We start from the raw sequence: 20,031 nt of genomic DNA, 5'->3' as shown, positions 1-20,031 counted from the left end.
AGAACTGTCTGTAATTACAGGGTGTTTACTGTCCGGTGGCTGTTGTGTTATTCTATAGCAACACAAGAGAACTGTCTGTAATTACAGGTTGTTTACTGTCCGGTGGCTGTTGTGTTATTCTATAGCAGCACAAGAGAACTGTCTGTAATTACAGGGTGTTTACTGTCCGGTGGCTGTTGTGTTATTCTATAGCAACACAAGAGAACTGTCTGTAATTACAAACTGTTTACTGTCCGGTGGCTGTTGTGTTATTCTATAGCAACACAAGAGAACTGTCTGTAATTACAGGGTGTTTACTGTCCGGTGGCTGATGTGTTATTCTATAGCAGCACAAGAGAACTGTCTGTAATTACAGGGTGTTTACTGTCCAGTGGCTGTTGTGTTATTCTATAGCAACACAAGAGAACTGTCTGTAATTACAGGTTGTTTACTGTCCGGTGGCTGTTGTGTTATTCTATAGCAACACAAGAGAACTGTCTGTAATTACAGGTTGTTTACTGTCCGGTGGCTGTTGTGTTATTCTATAGCAACACAAGAGAACTGTCTGTAATTACAAACTGTTTACTGTCCGGTGGCTGATGTGTTATTCTATAGCAACACAAGAGAACTGTCTGTAATTACAAACTGTTTACTGTCCGGTGGCTGTTGTGTTATTCTATAGCAGCACAAGAGAACTGTCTGTAATTACAAACTGTTTACTGTCCAGTGGCTGTTGTGTTATTCTATAGCAACACAAGAGAACTGTCTTGTAATTACAAACGTTTTACTGTCCGGTGGCTGTTGTGTTATTCTATAGCAGCACAAGAGAACTGTCTATAATTACAAACTGTTTACTGTCCGGTGGCTGTTGTGTTATTCGATAGCAGCACAAGAGAACTGTCTGTAATTACAAACTGTTTACTGTCCGGTGGCTGTTGTGTTATTCTATAGCAGCACAAGAGAACTGTCTGTAATTACAGGGTGTTTACTGTCCAGTGGCTGTTGTGTTATTCTATAGCAACACAAGAGAACTGTCTTGTAATTACAAACGTTTTACTGTCCGGTGGCTGATGTGTTATTCGATAGCAGCACAAGAGAACTGTCTGTAATTACAGGGTGTTTACTGTCCGGTGGCTGTTGTGTTATTCTATAGCAACACAAGAGAACTGTCTGTAATTACAGGGTGTTTACTGTCCGGTGGCTGTTGTGTTATTCTATAGCAACACAAGAGAACTGTCTGTAATTACAGGTTGTTTACTCTGTCCGATGGCTGTTGTGTTATTCTATAGCAACACAAGAGAACTGTCTGTAATTACAGGGTGTTTACTGTCCAATGGCTGTTGTGTTATTCTATAGCAACACAAGAGAACTGTCTGTAATTACAGGGTGTTTACTGTCCGGTGGCTGTTGTGTTATTCTATAGCAACACAAGAGAACTGTCTGTAATTACAGGTTGTTTACTCTGTCCGATGGCTGTTGTGTTATTCTATAGCAACACAAGAGAACTGTCTGTAATTACAAACTGTTTACTGTCCGGTGGCTGATGTGTTATTCTATAGCAGCACAAAAGAACTGTCTATAATTACAAACTGTTTACTGTCCGGTGGCTGTTGTGTTATTCTATAGCAACACAAGAGAACTGTCTGTAATTACAGGGTGTTTACTGTCCAATGGCTGTTGTGTTATTCTATAGCAACACAAGAGAACTGTCTGTAATTACAAACTGTTTACTGTCCGGTGGCTGTTGTGTTATTCTATAGCAACACAAGAAAACTGTCTGTAATTACAGGGTGTTTACTGTCCAATGGCTGTTGTGTTATTCTATAGCAACACAAGAGAACTGTCTGTAATTACAAATTGTTTACTGTCCGGTGGCTGTTGTGTTATTCTATAGCAGCACAAGAGAACTGTCTGTAATTACAGGGTGTTTACTGTCCGGTGGCTGTTGTGTTATTCTATAGCAACACAAGAGAACTGTCTGTAATTACAAATTGTTTACTGTCCGGTGGCTGTTGTGTTATTCTATAGCAACACAAGAGAACTGTCTGTAATTACAGGGTGTTTACTGTCCGGTGGCTGATGTGTTATTCTATAGCAGCACAAGAGAACTGTCTGTAATTACAGGGTGTTTACTGTCCGGTGGCTGATGTGTTATTCTTTAGCAGCACAAGAGAACTGTCTGTAATTACAGGGTGTTTACTGTCCGGTGGCTGTTGTGTTATTCTTTAGCAGCACAAGAGAACTGTCTGTAATTACAAACTGTTTACTGTCCGGTGGCTGATGTGTTATTCTATAGCAACATAAGAGAACTGTCTGTAATTACAGGGTGTTTACTGTCCGGTGGCTGTTGTGTTATTCTATAGCAGCACAAGAGAACTGTCTGTAATTACAAACGTTTTACTGTCCGGTGGCTGTTGTGTTATTCTATAGCAGCACAAGAGAACTGTCTGTAATTACAGGGTGTTTACTGTCCGGTGGCTGTTGTGTTATTCTATAGCAACACAAGAGAACTGTCTGTAATTACAGGGTGTTTACTGTCCGGTGGCTGATGTGTTATTCTATAGCAACACAAGAGAACTGTCTGTAATTACAGGGTGTTTACTGTCCGGTGGCTGTTGTGTTATTCTATAGCAGCACAAGAGAACTGTCTGTAATTACAAACGTTTTACTGTCCGGTGGCTGTTGTGTTATTCTATAGCAACACAAGAGAACTGTCTTGTAATTACAGGGTGTTTACTGTCCGGTGGCTGTTGTGTTATTCTATAGCAACACAAGAGAACTGTCTGTAATTACAGGGTGTTTACTGTCCGGTGGCTGTTGTGTTATTCTATAGCAACACAAGAGAACTGTCTGTAATTACAAACGTTTTACTGTCCGGTGGCTGATGTGTTATTCTATAGCAGCACAAGAGAACTGTCTGTAATTACAGGGTGTTTACTGTCCGGTGGCTGTTGTGTTATTCTATAGCAACACAAGAGAACTGTCTGTAATTACAAACGTTTTACTGTCCGGTAGCTGTTGTGTTATTCTATAGCAGCACAAGAGAACTGTCTGTAATTACAGGGTGTTTACTGTCCGGTGGCTGATATTTTATTCTATAGCAACACAAGAGAACTGTCTGTAATTACAGGGTGTTTACTGTCCGGTGGCTGATATGTTATTCTATAGCAACACAAGAGAACTGTCTGTAATTACAGGGTGTTTACTGTCCGGTGGCTGTTGTGTTATTCTATAGCAGCACAAGAGAACTGTCTGTAATTACAGGGTGTTTACTGTCCGGTGGCTGTTGTGTTATTCTATAGCAACACAAGAGAACTGTCTGTAATTACAAACTGTTTACTGTCCGGTGGCTGATGTGTTATTCTATAGCAGCACAAGACAACTGTCTGTAATTACAGGGTGTTTACTGTCCGGTGGCTGTTGTGTTATTCTATAGCAGCACAAGAGAACTGTCTGTAATTACAGGGTGTTTACTGTCCGGTGGCTGTTGTGTTATTCTATAGCAACACAAGAGAACTGTCTGTAATTACAAATTGTTTACTGTCCGGTGGCTGTTGTGTTATTCTATAGCAGCACAAGAGAACTGTCTGTAATTACAGGGTGTTTACTGTCCGGTGGCTGTTGTGTTATTCTATAGCAACACAAGAGAACTGTCTGTAATTACAAATTGTTTACTGTCCGGTGGCTGTTGTGTTATTCTATAGCAACACAAGAGAACTGTCTGTAATTACAGGGTGTTTACTGTCCGGTGGCTGTTGTGTTATTCTATAGCAGCACAAGAGAACTGTCTGTAATTACAGGGTGTTTACTGTCCGGTGGCTGTTGTGTTATTCTATAGCAACACAAGAGAACTGTCTGTAATTACAAATTGTTTACTGTCCGGTGGCTGTTGTGTTATTCTATAGCAACACAAGAGAACTGTCTGTAATTACAGGGTGTTTACTGTCCGGTGGCTGATGTGTTATTCTATAGCAGCACACGAGAACTGTCTGTAATTACAGGGTGTTTACTGTCCGGTGGCTGATGTGTTATTCTATAGCAGCACAAGAGAACTGTCTGTAATTACAGGGTGTTTACTGTCCGGTGGCTGTTGTGTTATTCTATAGCAGCACAAGAGAACTGTCTGTAATTACAGGGTGTTTACTGTCCGGTGGCTGATGTGTTATTCTTTAGCAGCACAAGAGAACTGTCTGTAATTACAGGGTGTTTACTGTCCGGTGGCTGTTGTGTTATTCTTTAGCAGCACAAGAGAACTGTCTGTAATTACAAACTGTTTACTGTCCGGTGGCTGATGTGTTATTCTATAGCAACATAAGAGAACTGTCTGTAATTACAGGGTGTTTACTGTCCGGTGGCTGTTGTGTTATTCTATAGCAGCACAAGAGAACTGTCTGTAATTACAAACGTTTTACTGTCCGGTGGCTGATGTGTTATTCTATAGCAACACAAGAGAACTGTCTGTAATTACAGGGTGTTTACTGTCCGGTGGCTGATGTGTTATTCTATAGCAACACAAGAGAACTGTCTGTAATTACAGGGTGTTTACTGTCCGGTGGCTGTTGTGTTATTCTATAGCAGCACAAGAGAACTGTCTGTAATTACAAACGTTTTACTGTCCGGTGGCTGTTGTGTTATTCTATAGCAACACAAGAGAACTGTCTTGTAATTACAGGGTGTTTACTGTCCGGTGGCTGTTGTGTTATTCTATAGCAACACAAGAGAACTGTCTGTAATTACAGGGTGTTTACTGTCCGGTGGCTGTTGTGTTATTCTATAGCAACACAAGAGAACTGTCTGTAATTACAAACGTTTTACTGTCCGGTGGCTGATGTGTTATTCTATAGCAGCACAAGAGAACTATCTGTAATTACAGGGTGTTTACTGTCCGGTGGCTGTTGTGTTATTCTATAGCAACACAAGAGAACTGTCTGTAATTACAAACGTTTTACTGTCCGGTAGCTGTTGTGTTATTCTATAGCAGCACAAGAGAACTGTCTGTAATTACAGGGTGTTTACTGTCCGGTGGCTGATATTTTATTCTATAGCAACACAAGAGAACTGTCTGTAATTACAGGGTGTTTACTGTCCGGTGGCTGATATGTTATTCTATAGCAACACAAGAGAACTGTCTGTAATTACAGGGTGTTTACTGTCCGGTGGCTGTTGTGTTATTCTATAGCAGCACAAGAGAACTGTCTGTAATTACAGGGTGTTTACTGTCCGGTGGCTGTTGTGTTATTCTATAGCAACACAAGAGAACTGTCTGTAATTACAAACTGTTTACTGTCCGGTGGCTGATGTGTTATTCTATAGCAGCACAAGACAACTGTCTGTAATTACAGGGTGTTTACTGTCCGGTGGCTGTTGTGTTATTCTATAGCAGCACAAGAGAACTGTCTGTAATTACAGGGTGTTTACTGTCCGGTGGCTGTTGTGTTATTCTATAGCAACACAAGAGAACTGTCTGTAATTACAAATTGTTTACTGTCCGGTGGCTGTTGTGTTATTCTATAGCAACACAAGAGAACTGTTTGTAATTACAGGGTGTTTACTGTCCGGTGGCTGTTGTGTTATTCTATAGCAGCACAAGAGAACTGTCTGTAATTACAGGGTGTTTACTGTCCGGTGGCTGTTGTGTTATTCTATAGCAACACAAGAGAACTGTCTGTAATTACAAACTGTTTACTGTCCGGTGGCTGATGTGTTATTCTATAGCAACACAAGAGAACTGTCTGTAATTACAGGGTGTTTACTGTCCGGTGGCTGATATGTTATTCTATAGCAACACAAGAGAACTGTCTGTAATTACAGGGTGTTTACTGTCCGGTGGCTGTTGTGTTATTCTATAGCAACACAAGAGAACTGTCTGTAATTACAAACTGTTTACTGTCCGGTGGCTGATGTGTTATTCTATAGCAACACAAGAGAACTGTCTGTAATTACAGGTTGTTTACTGTCCGGTGGCTGTTGTGTTATTCTATAGCAACACAAGAGAACTGTCTGTAATTACAAACTGTTTACTGTCCGGTGGCTGTTGTGTTATTCTATAGCAGCACAAGAGAACTGTCTGTAATTACAAACTGTTTACTGTCTGTGGCTGTTGTTTTTTCTCACATTGTGGCTTTTCTCTAGGACATTGAGACAAACTCACTGGAGCAAAAGGAACTTACAAAACGAATATCTGTTGTCGAGAAAGTAGTGCCAGCAAAGGATAAAGACCCCTACATCACTTATGTAGAATCCCAGACCAGGTACGTGCTGACCCAGCGAGGCATAAAGGGGAAGTTATGTGTCCTGAGCTCTGCAGACAAGCTCAGGCTCCAGATATTACAGACTTACTTCTGAGAACTGAATGCGTCTTCAACCCCTACAGTAACGGTTAACAGATTGTGTTTGATAAGCAAATCGCAAGTGGCATCATTTATATATACAGGCATACCTTGCTTAATTGCGCTTCGCTTTATTGTGCTTTGCTTTATTGCGCTTTCCAGATATTACAGTTTTGTTTGTTTTTTTACAAATGTAATGTTTGTGGCAGCCCTGCGCTCAAGTCTATCGGCGCAATTTTTGCGACATATATACACATATAAACACATAAGTACATGTAATACACCATGTTATGTTGTAAATCTGCTCAATTGTGATATGATCTTGACCACGTGTTATGATTAAGTGTATGATTTGTTGTACCTCAATAAAAATATTTTTAAAAAAAATAAACACATAAGTACATGTGAATACACATATCTACAGTATATATATATATATATATACACACTCCAGCAAAAAGATAATGACTTGCTGAAGGCTCAGAGGATGGTTAGCAGTACATAGTTTTTTTTAGACATAATGCTATTGCACACTTAATAGACTACAGTATAATGTAAATATAACTTTTTTTATTCACTGGGAATATTACAAATTTGTGTGACTCCCTCTAATGCGATACCCGCTTTATTGCGGTGGTCAGAAACCAAACCTGCAATATCTCCGAGGTACGCCTATATATATGTTTCAATTTTTTTTTTGTATCATTTTGTAAAGATATTTAAAGCTGTGCCCTTTTATGCTAATGTAACTTAAACCCGCAGACAAAATCAAGCTGCAGTGCTCTAAGCTACAGGAATAGAACATTTCCAAGCAAATATCTAAACGTCTTAACAGAGTATTAACAGAAATATTATATTGTTTTGATTAGCGATGGAAGTGCCCGTTTAGCACGTACAAATATTTCATTTTCCCAGTTCCATCTAAAAGAGAGTGTTTAACAATGTATAAAAGTGCTCTGTATTTTTAAAAAAATGGATGTTCCTGTGTGCAATAAAATTAACTTTTTCTGTGAAGTTTTGCCATCAATGAACAGTAGATATCTAGGTATTACTTACACTTTCTGGTACTTTCACTTTAAAGTGACAGTATACAGGTAGCCCTCAGTTTACACCGGGGTTAGGTTCCAGAAGGAATGGTTGTAAATCGAAACCGTTGTAAATTGAAACCAAGTTTATAATGTAAGTCAATGGGAAGTGAGAGAGATAGGTTCCAGGCCCCTCTCAAAATTGTCATAAGTAACACCTAATACATTATTTTTAAAGCTTTGAAATGAAGACTTTAAATGCTAAACAGCATTATAAACCTAATAAAATAATCACACAACACAGAATATATAATTAAACTAAGTTAAATGAACAAAAACATTTGCTAAACATCATTATAAACCTAATAAAATAATCACACAACACAGACTTCACTTGCATTTTTCTGCAAACAGTTCTTTCTATGCATTCCAATCTGGACTGATTTATAGACAGGAAGATCTTGTTCCTTTGAAATCTGCTCGATAGCTCATGTCTGGTTAAACTGATTAATTTCAGCTTGTTTGGCTTTGTTGCAACACAAGCGGACAGCTCCACCTACTGGCTATTTTAATAAATGCACTGCTTCTCAGTGCTTTTCAATAGCAGTCACATGACTGGAAAAAAAGGTTGTTATTCTGAAACGGTGTAAATTGAACCGCTGTAAAATGAGGGCCACCTGTACACTAATTTTCATATAACTGCATGTAATAGACACTACTTTAAAGAATAAGATGCACAGATACTGATATAAAAATCCAGTATAAAACTGTTTAAAAACGTACTTAGAAGCTTTCAGTTTAGCTCTGTTGAAAAGGTAGCCGGAAAGCCCACTGCAAGTGGGAAATAAGACACTCCCCCCTCCCCCTTCTTTTGCATATGAAAAGACCCTTTACACAAACAGCAGCAAGCTGGAGTAGGTAGCTGACGGTATTCTCCTAAAACTTTGGGGCTTGGTTAGGAGCCCGAAAATCAGAGCAATGTTATTTAAAAAATAAGCAAAACTATACTTTTTTTTGGAAAAAAAACTTTATGGGCTATATATATAGATCATCAACAAAACATTTATGCAAAGCAAAAATGAGTGTATAATGTCCCTTTAAGTTTAAACAGCTTTTACTTTTTCATGCAAAATAAATATATTTAACTGCTCTTCTTTCATATATATATAACAATTTGAGTACGATGTGTATCGGATTATCATTTTTATAAAAGCAAAAAACAAAAATATTTGCTTTACTAATTATGTAAATAATTGTAATGAATATTAATATTTTGCAAGTTTTTGTATTTGCTGATAAGAAACAAATAGCTTCAAGCTATTCTTGTTAAATGAGATTCTAGTATTCTAGTTACATGAGTTTGTTTCCTAAGCTGGATATTCAGACAATAAATACTTCTTATGCTTTGTTCGTTGTTTCAGAAGTGACCCTACACGTGAATCTGCTGATCTTGCAGTCGTGCTGGGCGACAATACAGATGTCAGCTGGTGCAAGTGGGCGTATTTACACAGAGAACTCACCTACAGGATGCAGGGGGCGTCTCCCCAACAAGCTACCGAGGTTGGTGTATTTAATCATCATTGTGTGTCATTTTCTTATCTTTTCTATCATTATTTATCTGCGCCACCAAATTCCGTATCGCTGGTCTATAACATGATCTTTACATACAAGCTCATTTCCAGATCATTTTAGGAACCGTCTGTGCTAGTACTGTACTGTGGTGCTTGTAACTCTACACATAGCTAGGTCATTTATTATTTATTGATCTGTCTTTTTCTGGCTTCTGTTGTGTGAATCTAGAAACTGGTCTCCCTAAACCTGCTTTATAGCAAACGGAATAGAATCAAATATAGCACAGAAGCCTCTCTGCCCCCCTCTTTCACTTTAATAGGTTTTCATGTCAGAGTCTGGCTCCCTCTTAGTGTGTGAGTAAAGTTTTATTGTAGATACCCAGTACCATATTCACTAAGTTTCTAGTGCCATGTACCTCTCCTGCCTCTCCAGCTTCACCAGTCGCTAATATAATTCATTATAAGAAATAAGTGATGAGTGAGTTTAAGTGAATCCGTTACAAAGAATAACACAGGAACTGGCAAAGCTGGAGAGACCTGTGAAACTTAGTGAACATCATATACCGTCTGCTCTTTTATTACTGGTAGAGAGAAAGAGAATTCACAGATAAATGCCCGAGTTACAATAATAATATATAGTGTAATAATAATAATAATAATAATAATATAGTGTAATAATAATAATATATAGTGTAATAATAATAATATATAGTGTAATAATATATAGTGCAATAACAATAATATATAGTGCAATAATAATATATAGTGCAATAATAATATATAGTGTAATAATAATATATAGTGTAATAATAATATATAGTGTAATACTAATATATAGTGTAATAATATATAGTGTAATAATATATAGTGTAATAATAATATATAGTGTAATAATTATATATAGTGTAATAATAATAATAATATATAGTGTAATAACAATAATAAATAGTGTAATAATAATATATAGTGTAATAATATATAGTGTAATAATAATATATAGTGTAATAATAATATTATATAGTGTAATAACAATAATAAATAGTGTAATAATAATATATAGTGCAATAATAATAATAATAATATATAGTGTAATAACAATAATATATAGTGTAATAATAATAATATATAGTGTAATAATATATAGTGTAATAATAATATATAGTGTATTAATAATAATAATATATAGTGTAATAACAATAATAAATAGTGTAATTACAATATATAGTGTAATAATAATAATAATATATAGTGTAATAACAATAATAAATAGTGTAATTACAATATATAGTGTAATAATAATAATAATATATAGTGTAATAATAATATATAGTGTAATAATAATAATAATAATAATATATAGTGTAATAATAATATATAGTGTAAAAATAATATATAGTGTAATAATATATAGTGTAATAATAATATATAGTGTAATAACAATAATATATAGTGTAATAATATATAGTGCAATAATAATATATAGTGTAATAACAATAATATATAGTGTAATAATAATAATATATAGTGTAATAACAATAATATATAGTGTAATAACTATAATATATAGTGTAATAATAATAATATATAGTGTAATAATAATATATAGTGTAATAATATATAGTGTAATAATAATAATATATAGTGTAATAATATATAGTGTAATAACAATAATATATAGTGTAATAATAATATATAGTGTAATATAATAATATATAGTGTAATAATAATATATAGTGTAGTAATAATAATAATATATAGTGTAATAACAATAATAAATAGTGTAATAATAATATATAGTGTAATAATAATATATAGTGTAATAACAATAATAAATAGTGTAATAATAATATATAGTGTAATAATAATATATAGTGTAATAACAATAATAGTGTCATAATATATAGTGTAATAATAATATATAGTGTAATAATATATAGTGTAATAATAATATTAATAATAATAATATATAGTGTAATAACAATAATAAATAGTGTAATAATAATATGTAGTGTAATAATAATAATATTAATATATAGTGTAATAATATATAGTGTAATATTATTAATATATAGTGTAATAACAATAATAAATAGTGTAATAATAATATATAGTGTAATAATATATAGTGTAATAACAATAATAAATAGCGTAATAATAATATATAGTGTAATAACAATAATATATAGTGTAATAATAATATATAGTGTAATAATAATATATAGTGTAATAATATATAGTGTAATAATAATAATAAATAGTGTAATAATAATAATATATAGTGTAATAATAATAATAATATATAGTGTAATAACAATAATAAATAGTGTAATAATAATATATAGTGTAATAATATATAGTGTAATAATAATAATATATAGTGTAATAATAATAATGTATAGTGTAATAATAATAATAATATATAGTGTAATAACAATAATAAATAGTGTAATAATAATATATAGTGTAATAATATATAGTGTAATAATAATATATAGTGTAATAATAATAATATATAGTGTAATAACAATAATAAATAGTGTAATAATAATAATATATAGTGTAATAATAATAAAAATACATAGTGTAATAATAATATATAGTGTAATAACAATAATAAATAGTGTAATAATAATATATAGTGTAATATTATTAATATATAGTGTAATAATAATAAGCCTTTTTCTTATCATTTTAGGCTACAAAGGAAGTTAAAATCAGTGCCCTTCCCAGAATTCCAATCAGCGCAATAAAGTTGTCATTTACTGAACAACACAAAAACCTCCTGACTCAGCTGCATGTTCTGAAAGAGCAAATCTCAGCTGCCCAGGGACAGGTAAGGCACTGTGTATCGTCACCTATGTACCTGTATGGCATCATATATGTTTATTGGGTTATATGTGCCTAATATGTAAGGGACAAGCTAATTTGTATATTAATTTATAACAATTAGACATAAGAAAATGTTGTTGTTTTTTCTTTTGAAACAAGTGAAAATAGATCCTGTATAAAATAAAATTTACAGACAATATATATAAATAATACCTGTGTAGCCATTGGCTGTTAGCTACAGCTTCACTACACTGTATTCTTTCCTTCTTAATATGAGGAGAGTCCACGGCTTCATTCCTTACTTGTGGGAAATGCAGAACTGGCCACCAGGAGGAGGCAAAGACACCCCAGACAAGACTTAAAGGGATACTAAACCCAAAATTTTAAACAACATTCCAATTTACTTCTATTATCTCATTTGCTTCATTCTTTAGATATCCCTTTCTGAAGAAATAGCAAGGCACATGGGTGAGCCAATCACACAAGGCATCTATGTGCATCTACCAATCAGTAGCTATTAAGCCTATCTAGATATGCTTTTCAGCAAAGGATATCAAGACAATCAAGCAAAATAGATTATAGAAGTAAATTAGAAAGTTGTTTAAAATTGCACGCTCTTTCTACATAATGAAAGAAAAAATGTGGGTTTCATGTCCCTTTAAATACCTCCCCCACTTTCCTCATGCCCCAGTCATTCTTTGCCTTTTGTCACAGGAGGTTGGCAGAGAAGTGTCAGTTTGAGAATGAGGCCTTTAGCGATCAGATTTGTAGGGCAACTACCTGGTCTTCCTTACATATTTCTTTTTTTTTAAACATCTCTTTATTGAGAGTTCTACGGATTATAGAAGCAGTTTACATAAACACGTTATATTCAAACATCTTCACATTTGATGTTCTGTACTTTTACAGATGTATTTTTCTAACAAATACAACTCATACTCACTAATCAAGTAATCAAAAGATACATGTACTCAACTGTCAAAAATTAAAACTTACAATAATGTCCCAAGTGGGATGCCAGACTCCTGATCAGGTCTTTTGAACCAATATCTCTTACGTATTTCTTTTTAATGACACAATGAGTCCACGGATCATCTTAATTACTATTGGGAATACCTCTCCTGCCCTGCAGGATGCGGAAAAGAGCACCACAGCAAAGCTGTTAAATATCACCTCCCTTCCCTCCCAACCCAGTCATTCTCTTTGCCTATGTTAAGTGCAAGGAGGTGGTAAATTTAGGTGTTAGAAAAGATTCTTCAATCAAGAGTTTTTTATTTTTAAAGTAGTACAAGATTGTGCTGCTTTGTTCTGGGGTGTAGCCGTAGTCCATATCAGTCTCTTCAGTAGAGCAGTGGTGGCTTTAGAGCAATGGGAACTGGTGGGACATAATTCTCACTGCGCCTCCCATGTATTTCATGCTGCCCTATCTCCTAAAGCCTGAGTGAAATTACTCAGCCTTTTGTTACTCCACAGGTCAATGTGAGGGAGAGGACCTCTCAAGCCTGGTGAGCTGCCTTGCTGTCAGGCAGAGGTATGAGGTAAGTGCTAATTTTATTATTTCTGGGGACAACAGAAACAACACACAGAAAGAAGTGAGCACTACATTTCAACCAATATTACACTTAATAAAAGGCTCAGAATAGAAGAGGGGCTCTTTATTGTTGTGGGACACGTAAACTCTCCTAGATGGGAGAGGACTTTTGACAGCCTTATGATGCAGGCACTGGGGCTGGGAGATAATTTTTGCAATATGGCTCTGGTGGTTAGAATCTCCCGGCGGTTTAACTTATATATATAAAATACTGACCGGGAGATTGTTCCTTATGGCAACGCCCATGATGGACGGATCTTAGCTGAGTTGCACGCCACTTTCATTGTGCCTCAGTGTGAGCTACATCACGATAGAGATTTCATGATCTGCCTAGAAACGCATGATTAACGATCAGCATACATTTCTAGGACCGGAAAACGGTTGCTTTCTTCTCCTGCTAAATTCCGGATCGTATTCTGAAGTAAAAGTGGAATAGATCCGTTATAACGAGTCAGGTAGGCACCTCAGCAAAGCTGCTGAGGTGTAGAGGTGCTATATTGCTATTAATCTGCTGATTTTGTATTTTTGCAAACTCCGGTAAAAAAGTTACACTTTTAAGTTTAAAGACACAGTAACGTTTTTTTACTTAAAATTTTTTTATTATAAATTTAAGGTTTTTAATTAATAATTGAACCATTGTGAACCAGAATGGACCAAGAGGCCTTGCAAAATGTCACTTGTTCCTTGTGTTTTGATGCCAATGTGGAACCACCAATCCCTTTCTGTTCCTCGTGTATTGAGAGGACTTTAAATTATAGGGATAACATTTTTTCTGACCCAGCATTTTCTAAAGCGGATGTTGTCCAGGAGTCTAATGTTGAGGTTCAATATATGCCGCAGCTTTCTCTTCAAGCGTCCCAAATTTTACCGCCCTCACATGCAGTGCCCTGTGTTTCCTCTCTAGCTCCCGCAGGGGTTACTTTAAAAGACATCGCTTCTCTCATGTCTTCTGCAGTTTCAGATGTGTTGTCTGCTTTCCCAATGTTGCAGGGGAAGCGTAAGAGGAAAATTAGAAATTCAGTAAGCGAGGTTTCTGACGCTGTTGTTGCTATTTCAGATGTCCTCTCACAGACACCTGAGGAGGAGGACAACGTAGTAGCATCTGAAGGTGAAATTTCAGATTCTGACAGTTTTATTCCTCATGCTGATACTGAGGTTTTATCCTTCAGGTTTAAGCTAGAGCACCTCCACCTCTTACTTAAGGAGGTTTTAGCTACTCTGGATGACAACGACTCCACGGTTGTTGTTAAGCCCAAGAAGTCCAGTAAACTAAGCAAATATTTTGAGGTACCTTCCTCAATAGAAGTTTTTCCGGTACCAGACCGAGCTTCTGAGATCATTGCTAAGGAGTATACCTTTTTCTCCATCTCCTATATTTAAAAAGATGTTTCCCATAGCTGACTCGGTTAAGGAGGCTTGGCAAACAATCCCCAAGGTGGAAGGGGCTGTTTCCACCTTAGCCAAGAGAACTACTATACCCATAGAGGATAGTTGTGCTTTCAAAGATCCTATGGACAAGAAATTAGAGGGATTACTCAAAAAGATGTATGTACACCAGGGCTTACAATAGCGTGTGCATTTCTAACATCACTAATGCGGCGGCATATTGGTTTGATGCCTTGTCCGATGCTATTAGGACAGAAACTCCTCTGGATGAAATCCAGGATAGAATAAAAGCTCTTAAATTGGCTAATTCTTTTATTACGGATCCTTCCCTTCAAGTTATCAAACTGGGAGCAAAGATTTCAGGTTTTTCTGTTCTAGCTCACAGAGCATTATGGTTAAAACCTTGGTCTGCGAATGTATCCTCTAAGTCTAAGCTCTTAGTGATTCCTTACAAGGGGAAGACCTTGTTTGGACCTGGCTTGACGGAAATAATCTCTGATATTACGGGAGGTAAGGGTCACCTTCTCCCTCAGGACAAGGGAAATTCTTCCTCTTCTGCCTCCAAGCAGGAACAGTCTAAACCTTCATGGAGACCCAATCAGTCTTGGAATTAGGGAAAACAATCCAAGAAGCCTGCTATTGAATCTAAGTCAGCATGAAGGGTCTGCCCCTGATCCGGGATCGGATCTTCTGGGGGGCATACTTTCCTTCTTTGCTCAGGCTTGGGTTTGAGATGTTCAGGATCCCTGGGCAGTAGAAATAGTGTCCCAGGGATACAAACTAGAGTTCAGAAGTTTTCCTCCCAGAGGCAGGTTTCTGCTTTCAAGATTACCTGTAGACCAGACAAAAAGAGAGGCGTTCTTGCACTGAATAAGAGACCTCTTCGACCTGGGAGGCCTGTTCCGAATCAGGAACGGGGTCTGGGATTTTATTCCAATCTATTCGTGGTTCCCAAAAAAGAGGGAACCTTCAGGCATATTTTAGATCTCAAGAGTCTAAACAAATTCCTCAAGAGTACCGTCCTTCAAGATGGAAACTATTCGTTCCATTTTTCCTTTGGTCCAAGAGGGTCAATTTATGACAACTGTGGATTTAAAGGACGCATACTTGCATGTACCCATTCACAGGGACCATCACAACTTTCTAAGGTTTGCCTTTCTAGACGAACACTTCCAATACGTGGCTCTGCCCTTCGGTCTTGCCACAGCTCCCAGAATTTTCTCAAAGGTTCTGGGTTCCCTGTTGGCGGTGCTTCAGTTACGGGCATTGCATGGCACCCTATCTGGACGACATCCTAGTCTAGGTGCCAACCTTACAACAAGCAAGAACCCACACGGAAATGTTATCCTTTCTGTGATCTCACAGATGGAAGGTAAATTTGGAAAAGAGTTCCTTAGTCCCAAAGACAAGGGTAGCTTTTCTGGGAACCATAATAGATTCCTTATCTATGAAGATTTTTCTGACAGAAGTCAGGAAATTAAAGATCTTCAATACTTGTCTAGCTCTTCAGTCCACTCCTCGGCCATTAGTGGCTCAGTGCATGGAGTTAATCGGGCTGATGGTGGTGGCAATGGACATCATCCCGTTTGCTCTGTTCCACCTCAGACCTCCGCAGTTAGACATGCTCAGGCAATGGAACGGAGATTATGCGGAATTGTCTTCTCGAATACTACTGGAGCAGAAGACAAGGGATTCTCTTCAATGGTGGTTGTCTATGGATCATCTCTCCCAGGGAGCCTGCTTTCGCAGACCATCTTGGGTGATTGTGACAACAGACGCCAGCCTTCTAGGATGGGGAGCAGTCTGGCGCTCAGGGAGTTTGGACTCAGTCAAAGTCTGTTCTACCGATAAACATTCTGGAGCTGAGGGAGATCTTCAACGCTCTTCTGGCCTGGCCTCGGTCCAGTTTATCAGGTTCCAGTCGGACAACCTAACTTTGGCTTACATCAATCATCAAGGAGGAATGAGGAATTCCTTAGCGATGACAGAGGTAACCAAAATAATTCAGTGGGTGTAGGCAATCCACATCCCAGGGGTGGACAACTGGGAGGCGGATTTCCTGAGCAGGCAGACCTTTCATCTGGGGGAGTGGGAACTCCATCCTGAAGTGTTTTCAAACCTGATTCTCAAATGGGGTCAGCCAGAATTGGACCTCATGGCATCTCGGCAGAATGCCAAGCTTCCGAGGTACGGGTCGAGGTCCAGGGACCCTCAGGCGGTACTGATAGACGCCCTGGTGGTACCTTGGACCTTCAGGCTAGCATATCTATTTCCTCCGTTTGCTCTTCTTCCTCGGGTCATCGCTCGAAATCAAGAAAGAGAGGGCTTCGGTGATCCTCATTGCACCCGCTTGGCCTCACAGGATTTGGTATGCAGATCTGGTGGACATGTCATCTCTGCCATTTTGGAGACTTCCGTTGAGGAAGGTCCTTCTAATTCAAGGGCCCTTCCTACACCCAAATCTAGTTTCTTTGAAGCTGACTGCTTGGAGATTGAACGCTTAATTTTATCCAAGTGGGGCTTTTCAGAATCAGTCATAGAGACCATGATTCAGGCTTGTAAACCTGTAACGAGAATAATTTACCATAAGATATGGCATAAATATCTCTATTGGTGTGAATCCAAGGGCTACTGTTGGAGTAGAGTTAGGATTCCTAGAATTGTGTTCTTTCTCCAAGAGGGTTTGGAGAAAGGATTATCGACAAGTTCCCTAAAGGGTCAAATTTCTGCCTTATCTATTTTATTACACAAACGTCTGGCATATGTTCCAGATGTACAATCTTTTTGTCAGGCCTTGGTCGGGATCAGGCCTGTGTTCAAACCAGTTACTCCTCCATGGAGTCTTAATTGTGTTCTCAAAGTTCTTCAAGGGGTCTGTTTGAGCCTATGCATTCCTTAGATATTAAGTTGTTATCTTGGAAGGTTCTATTTCTTGTTGCTATTTCTTCTGCTCGCAGAGTGTCGGAGCTCTCGGCATTGCAATATGAGTCACCTTACCTTATTTTTCATTCAGATAAGGTAGTTTTACGTACTAAATTAGGATTTCTTTCTAAAGTTGTTTCTGATTGGAACATTAATCAGGAGATTGTGGTTATTTCATTGTGTCCTAATCCTACCTCTCAGATGGAAAGGCTTCTGCACAATTTGGACGTGGTTCATGTCTTAAAGTTTTACCTGCAGGCGACTAAGGAATTTCGTCAGTCTTCTGCTTTGTTTGTGGTTTTCTCAGGAAAATGTAAGGGACAGAAAGCTACGGCTACTTCTCTTTCTTTTTGGCTGAAGAGTATCATACGTTTTGCATATGAGACTGCTGGACAGCAGCCTTCAGAGAGAGTTACGGCTAATTCCACGAGGGCTGTTGCTTCCTCATGGGCATTCAAGAATGAAGCTTCCGTGGAACAGATTTGCAAGGCTGCTACTTGGTCCTCTCTTCACACTTTTTCAAAGTTCTATAAATTTGACACTTTTGCCTCGGCTGAGGCCGCTTTTGGGAGAAAGGTTCTTCAAGCAGTGGTGTCTTCCGTTTAGGTTCCCTGTCTTGTCCCTCCCTTATCATCTGTGTACTCTAGCTTGGGTTTTGATTCCCAATAGTAATTAAGATGATCCATGGACTCATTGTGTCATTAAAAAGAAAAGAAAATTTATGCTTACCTGATAAATGTATTTCTTTTTTGACATGATGAGTCCACGGCCCGCCCTGTTTTTGAGTTGACAGGTTGTGGGTTATTATAAACTTCAGACACCTCTGCACCTTGTTACTTCCTTTCTCTCCTTTACGTCGGTCGAATGACTGGGTTGGGAGGGAAGGGAGGTGATATTTAACAGCTTTGCTGTGGTGCTCTTTACCACCTCCTGCAGGGCAGAAGAGGTATTCCCAATAGTAATTAAGATGATCCGTGGACTCATCGTGTCAAAAAAGAAATACATTTATCAGGCAAGCATAAATTTTCTTTTTTTCAAAATTTTACATATTTGGCATTTTTTCTTCGGCAGAAGCATCTTTTAAGAGAAAGGTTTTGCAGGCTGTGGTGCCCTCAGAACAGGGTTCGCCTCTCTCTTTTTACCCTCCCATTTTCATTCAGTGTCCTCTAGAGCTTGGGTATATGTTTTCCACAAGTAAGGAATGAAGCCGTGGACTCTCCTCATATTAAGAAGGAAAACATAAATTATGCTTACCAGATAATTTCCTTTCCTTCTGTATGAGGAGAGTCCACGCCCCTCCCACCACCACCCGAATTCTCAGTTGGGCGGACTTAAATTTGTTTTTGTTCTTCTGGCACAATTTATACCCTGATATTTCTCCTACTGTTCCTTGCTCCCTCCGCAGAATGACTGGGGATGAGGGGAGTGGGGGAGGTATTTAAGCCTTTGGCTGGGGTGTCTTTGCCTCCTCCTGGTAGCCAGGTTCTGTATTTCCCACAAGTAAGGAATGACGCCGTGGACTCTCCTCATACAGAAGGAAAGGAAATTATCTGGTAAGCATAATTTGTTTTTTATTGAGAACATAAACATCACTATAAAAAAATCAATATGTTTTAAATAACCTCTTTTTGTTGCAACAAAGAAAATGTATTAAAGGGACAACAAACCTTAGTTTTAAGAATGTGCCATATGATATACTTACCCCAGGATCACATTTGTTTATAAAATATTTATCTGCATCCAAACATTCTGCACGGCCACCCAACCGCTAACAGAGGTGCACCGTACCGCCCTATAAGTTAAATAACCTCAGTATTAACCTTCATGCAGGTCACTTAGGGCTAGCTTACCAGTGGCGAGCAAACTGTTGCACGCAAGCGAAGAGGGGTTTATCACGGCTCTTTGCCCGCGTCGGGAGTAGCATGTATTACAAGTTGAATGTAAACGCATTCGCTTAAGCGCAATTGAATTGGGCTATAGCTCTGGTAAAGTGTTACGCTCGACTATAAAGTTGCACAAAACACATCACAAAATACATTTAAAAGTATAGTTACACACAACAGGGAATGGGGGAAAAGAAGAGGACAAGAAAGGGATTAACCAGCACTCTTTCCTACTTCGTAAATAACTAGGCTGAATATACCAGCTCACTAGATATACTGTATACAGCCTAGTTATTTACGAAGTAGGAAAGAGTGCTGGTTAATCCCTTTCTTGTCCCCTTCTTTTCCCCCATTCCTTGTTGTATGAACTATTGTATAAAGGTCAGCTCCGAGATCATTGATCTTTATTTCGTTAAATATATTACTCACAGTGCCAATATGTTTCTTTTTTTGTTAAAAGTACAGTTACACACATAATAACACTGATAAAAATTATTTAATAAAAATATTGTATTA

At 37.4% G+C, this 20,031-nt stretch overlaps 1 protein-coding gene across 1 annotated transcript in view; it reads left to right on the top strand.

The window, feature by feature from the left end:
* The window catches only part of SYNE2 (spectrin repeat containing nuclear envelope protein 2), a 799,180-nt gene that overhangs the window by 570,775 nt on the left and 208,374 nt on the right, over positions 1-20,031 (top strand). Inside the window, exons 67-69 of the mRNA XM_053697281.1 lie at positions 6,112-6,230; positions 8,755-8,893; positions 11,600-11,737. Of these exons, the coding sequence (XP_053553256.1) occupies positions 6,112-6,230; positions 8,755-8,893; positions 11,600-11,737 (396 nt within the window). The remainder of the gene's footprint in view (positions 1-6,111; positions 6,231-8,754; positions 8,894-11,599; positions 11,738-20,031) is intronic.

The sequence above is a fragment of the Bombina bombina genome, chromosome 1 (genome assembly GCF_027579735.1).
Source record: "Bombina bombina isolate aBomBom1 chromosome 1, aBomBom1.pri, whole genome shotgun sequence".
Classification (NCBI taxonomy): Eukaryota; Metazoa; Chordata; class Amphibia; order Anura; family Bombinatoridae; genus Bombina; species Bombina bombina.
Note: the sequence above shows the minus strand (reverse complement) of the source record. Positions and strands in the feature narration are given on the sequence as shown.